The sequence below is a fragment of the Nuphar pumila genome, chromosome 5 (genome assembly GCF_984573655.1).
Source record: "Nuphar pumila chromosome 5, dmNupPumi1.hap1.1, whole genome shotgun sequence".
Classification (NCBI taxonomy): Eukaryota; Viridiplantae; Streptophyta; class Magnoliopsida; order Nymphaeales; family Nymphaeaceae; genus Nuphar; species Nuphar pumila.
Window position 1 is genome coordinate 58,604,169 of NC_143253.1, and position 5,635 is coordinate 58,609,803.

The 5,635-nt window shown below is 41.8% G+C and overlaps 2 protein-coding genes across 2 annotated transcripts; both read right to left on the reverse strand.

Annotated features, from left to right (window-relative positions):
* Window positions 1-986: 986 nt before the first annotated feature.
* LOC149837659 (UDP-glycosyltransferase 83A1-like) lies at window positions 987-1,598 on the reverse strand. Its single transcript, XM_090008085.1, has one exon. The coding sequence runs from the start codon at window positions 1,596-1,598 to the stop codon at window positions 987-989; it is 612 nt and encodes a 203-aa protein (XP_089864211.1).
* A 1,427-nt stretch (window positions 1,599-3,025) lies between these two features.
* Window positions 3,026-4,080, reverse strand: LOC149837660 (UDP-glycosyltransferase 83A1-like). The gene is made up of 2 exons (XM_090008086.1): window positions 3,540-4,080; window positions 3,026-3,192 (listed from the first exon to the last, which is right to left on the reverse strand). The coding sequence occupies exons 1-2, from the start codon at window positions 4,078-4,080 to the stop codon at window positions 3,026-3,028; spliced, it is 708 nt and encodes a 235-aa protein (XP_089864212.1).
* Between the last annotated feature and the right edge of the window lie 1,555 nt (window positions 4,081-5,635).

Here is a 5,635-nt window from a genome sequence, read left to right on the forward strand (position 1 = left end):
AATAAAAACATAAAGGCTATGCAAGTTTATTTTTATGTGGTCCAACTACTTTAAAATTTTAATGTAGGTCCATGTCGATGATCTCTGGCTCAAATTCAACGTTTTTACTTACTATACCCGACTTAAACGAGAGATTGTGTAGGGATTTGTGCCACCCCAGCTTTATTATAAGAAAAAAAAAGAAAGAAAGGATAAGGTACGGCAAATAAAATCTCATTAATTAAGAGAGAAAGTTTCAAATGAAAAGCACTTTGTCCCTCTGAAGCTATGTAGAACGGTTTATGACTCTTTAGGGGCTACTCTTATTTCTATATAGAAAAAGCGGTAGCTCTGCCATGGCTCAAATTCAACATGTTTTCACTGACTATATCACACTTAAACATGAGAAATTGTGTAGGGATTTACATAACCCTAGCTTTATTATATAAACAAAAAGAGAAAAAGCTATCTAAGGAAAGGCAAATAAAATGCCTTAGAAAGTTTCAAATGAAAAGCACTTTGTCCTTTTGAATTTGTTGTGAGTAACGACGTGACATAAAGCCCGAAAGAGAGACATCCCCAGCAAAGTTTGAACAGTAAAACGACAATTCCTTATTGGTTGAAATAAGACATTATGACTCAAGAAAATGTTTCTCAAATTTTCAAAATAACAATCCTCTCTAAATTATCGGTCCCCCCTTCATGGTGTTGACAAAACTTTCAAGATTCTTAAAACAAACACCACCCTTCATCAGAGCCTTCCACCCCTTGTTTCTCAACTCCAAAACCCTTTCCCTTATTCCGTCATCGTTCATCAATTCTACAAATTTCTCCTTGATTTCTTCTTTTCTAACAATTCCATCATTGTCCTTCTGCAATTCCAGCCCTACTTTCCAATGCTCAACTACGTAGGTCTGGTTTTGAAACTGGTCTGCAAAGTAAGGCCAACACAACAAGGGGACTCCATTGCTTAGCCCTTCGATGGTGGAGTTCCAGCCACAATGAGTTTAGAAAGAAGCTATAGATGCGTGTGAGAGAACTTCCTTTTGTGGGCACCACCCCACAATGTGTCCGCGCTCGGCCACACGGTCCAGGAACCCATCTGGGTACACTGCAGCAGACTGGTTCATGAGGGTTGGTCTTGAAACCCAAAGGAATGGTTTGCCAGTGAGCTCGAGCCCAAGTGAGAGCTCATCAATTTGGCGTTGATTGAGCATTGTGGTGCTCCCCAATGAGACGTAGATGACTGACCCAGCTGGGTGTCGATCGAGCCAGTCAAGGCAACTCAAGTCTTCTTGCCAAAATGAGGATGGTTGGTGCTTGGGGTGGTTAGCTGAGACAAGAGGGCCTACTGGTACAACATTTCTGATGATCTCGAACGCCGGCAACTCGAGTTCTGGAAATGAGTTACAGAGTATGTGATCTAGGCCTTCCATTGCATCAACGCACTTCGAGAGGTACTCGAATAAGCTCTCCTGTTGTTTGGTGTCTCCAAAGGAAACCCAGCATAGGTGAGCTGGGTTCATGTCTGGCACTCTCTCAGACAGATGGATCAATTTGTCATCCTTTGAAAAACCTGACTCCACCAAAAGAATGGTTCCATAAATTGTCATTGACATTCAGCGAAGACTGGTACAAACTTTGAAGGTCATAACATTGGGATATTCAGCAGTGTCTAAACCGACTCAAAATCAAGCTCATTAACGTTGATATGGCCCTGTTTAGAAAGTAGTAGCTGAGATGGGAACTGGCATTTCAGGTGGTAGTTGTTAATTCCATGCTTTAGTGTAAATACAATGCCACTTAGTATCCTAAATGCATTAACTCTCATCCCAGCTACCAGCTTTTAAACAGCCACTTTGACCAACTTTTTGCCAAATCAATGCATCAACTCCTATCTCAGTTCTTAGATTCCAAACAGGAATGATTTAGGCTCCTTATATAGGAAGAAAGAAAAATAGATCAGAAGGGAATTAGGCGTGTTCTTTTAGGCTGCATTTCATGAACTCAGATTGGAAATCCAAGGGATCTCCACCGGAACCAGCATTTCATGAAATTTTTTCTCGATATTTATATTTTAAATAAAATTTTTAAATTTTTTTTTATTATTATTTACGATGGATTAGCGATGGATATTATCCGTCGTTAATTAGTATCGTTCTTCAATTTAGTGATGGATTAGAGACGGATATTTATCCATCGCTACAATAGCGACAGAATCAACAACGGATTCGTATGTCGCAAAACCAAATCTCTTCATACTAACGACGGCCTTGCGACAAATCATGGTATTCATTAATTCGTCGCAAATTAGCAACAGAACTAACAACAAAAAGTGTTTGTCACTAATTAGCTATTAAAAAATTGTGATAAAAGTTATCCGTCGCTAAACTAAACAGCAATGAATTGACGACGGATTGCGACTTTCGCTAATCAACAGATTTCTCATAGTATAAGGCTTTGGGAGAATTTTACACTATTGGTGAATCAAAGGGTGGGCCACACCCCCTTACCCATATATCGATGGATTTGGACGACAGATGAGGTGCAATCCACTACAAGAAAATTGTGGATTTGCGACGGACGATATCCATCGCTAATTCATCGCTAAATTGTTTAGTAATGAATTAGCGATGGATAGCGCCCATCACAAATTTTTGGTTGCTAATTAGTGACAAAACTTATCTGTCGTTACTTCTGTCGCTAATTTGCGACAGATTAGCGATGGACATGATCCGTCATTAGTTCGTCGCTAAATAAGGAGCACAAATTTTGTTTTGCGACAGACATTATCCGTCGCTAAATTTTTTTTTAAAAAAAAAATGCTCCCTGTCGAGCGGTATTCCGACAGCAATAAGCCGGACTTGTACCACACACGACAGGCATTGCTCAAGGTCTTAGACCCGAGCGGATCGGCCCGCCACTGCGGGGTCTTCTGCACAGAACCGACGTGCTCTCCGGCATTGTCGTCCTCCGATATCAGCCCTGTCGTCCTCCGTGAAACTTTTGTCCAGCGGCCGCTCTGCCTCGTCGTCGTTCTCTGATATCAGCCCTTCAACTTTTTTGCTTCCCTTTTCCCTGCCACTTGGCCAGGGATGCCTTGATATGCTTCGTCGACGATGGTCGAGGAAATGGCCACCGGAAGAACCTCTACAGCGTCAATGACCTCGTCGACGATGGCGTTAACCCGGCCGCATGGAACTGCTTTGCGCCCTCCATGAAGAAGTCGGTTTAAATCGAGTGACGGAGAGGTCAGTTTAAATTTTGAACGGGAAAAGAGAGAAAATTTTGCACTCTAGATGGGTCGGTTTAAATCGAAAATTAGCGACAGATTTAGTGAGGGAATTTTTTCGTCCTTAATCCATCGCTAAAATGTTTTTCCTGTATTGAGAATTAGCGACAAGAAACTGTCATCGCTAATCCGTTACAAAATAACGACGAAAAAAATCCGTCGCAAATTTTCACTTTGAGTGTGCCGCTCTGCTGTTGGGCACCACAACTGACTGGCTGTCAGCCAAAGATGGAGGGCGACCATGTGTAGCAGCACAATGGGATTTCACCTGATCCGCCCTCGTGGGTCTCTGTGATCGATCGATAGCTTACGGACTTGCCGTTTTGATCTATGACTCCAGTGGAGATTAGCATGGGGATGTTGAAGACGATGGCTAGTAGCCAGGCTGAGGTTGGCCAGAAGGCAGCTTTCCCAAGGTTGAGCTTCTTGGCGACATCCAGAAGCCACGCCATGACCCCATCAGCAATTACAAATGTAATCTTCTCATCTTCCTTCTCATTGATCTTCACTATGATCTCCTCAAGGAAACTTGGCATCGTACGCTGCATCGCGTCGCACAACCTACGGAAGTCCGTGCGATCATCATCATCATGGGCTAAGCCATCAGGGATGGTCACCAAGCGGATTCTTCCACCAGAGTCACTGACAAAGTTTTCAGGCAACGCTGTCATCACTCGTGCATGTATGAACTCGGTGTTAACGAAGGTGACAAGAACGCCATGGCTTGCTAGGTGATGCGAGAGCTCCATGAGAGGTGCGACGTGGCCTTTCGCAGGAAGTGGGATGACTAAAGCATGTGGTCTACCCATTGTAGGATCCCCTTTAACTTTTTTTTTTTCAAAGAAGGATGCCCTCCTAGCAAAAGTTTTGTAGTTGAGGAATTATTTATGCTCTCTCTCTCTCTCTCTCTCTCTCTCTAGGTGAAAAAACGATCACAAATGGTGGTGTCTTTACTCAAGTGCGCACGCTTCCTTACTACGCCCGAGTGAGTATCAGGTCCAAGCAGCGCCGCTCATCATGGAAATGAACGACACCCAACACCTATCAAAAGCAGCTCACTGTGGTCAATTCTCAGTCGTACATTTATCCTTAGATGATGCCGTTCATCTAGGAAGTGAACTTCATCAAAAAAAGAATTTGAGGGCCATCTATGTAAAAACCTACTGTTTGAACCTCACTTTGTAGAATCCCAATGGTATGTGGTTGTATAATGGTAGGGTCCAACTAACCCAGCTTTCTCTGTTGAAAAAAAGAAGATGAAAAAAAACAAACTACTTTTTCGATCCCCTTTCCTTGCGCCCACCAATCCAAATCGTTTTCAATCAGCCCTCAAGTCATCCTTATCTTTATACACCTAGTATTTCACTGATGCAAATTATCATTCATTTAAAGCTGAAATCTGTGTGAAGGATTTTTTTTGGTTATTTGAAGGATTTTTATTTTGTTATTAGAAAAATTAAATGTTGACAAACAACAAATGCAATCCAAGGGCGATTATTACTGAATCGTCCACGCTGAATCTATCTATAAAGTCGGATTTGATCAAAAAAACTTTCATCATAAGATTTAAGAGGCCTGCAAAAATGGATAATGACTGAAACCCAACTCCCACCAATGACATTTGTATGCTAACGCTCAGTCATAATTCTAACAGTATCTGTTTTTCTCTCATATGGGCCATCAAATCAATCCTAAAAGCAAAAGCAAATTTAAAAAGATAAATTTGGCGGCCAATCGCTCTTGCAAATCATCATTCATGGCGTGGGTAAGATAATGAAGAGTCACCGATGGGGGCTTCGCTTGTGTGGCAAGAGCAGTGCCCGCCTTGTGTTGGGACGGACGATTCAAGTTGGTATGGTTGTATTCTGGTACGGGTCTGCCTAACCCCAGCTTTCTCTGTCTAAAAAAATGTTATCAGTATCGAAACTATCGGCCCTGTATCGACCAATACGCATTGCATTGGCAGATATGCTGCAAGCTTGAATCACCTATTTTTTAATAAAATGTAAAAAAAAAATATACCAAAAAAAATTGACACGAGACCTACATCTAGGGCTGTCAATGAGTCGGTTTGTATCGTGCATATGATCCAATCCCAACCCGAATATTTGGGCATGGGCAAAAAGGCGCTGACCGGAATAGCATTCAAGTCAACTCGAACCCAACCTGGGCAATATGCAGATCGGGTTTGGGTTGTGATTTTGCCAATTACCCAAACTGATCTGTTTTTTTTTCTCAGATATCCGACCTGACTCGAGTGTTTTATATGTATTTTGAGTCAAACCTGTTTTTTATTTAGTTTGCTGCCATTTGAGCTGTTGATTTTTAATTACTCAAAAAACATGTCTGAACATGAAAAATACC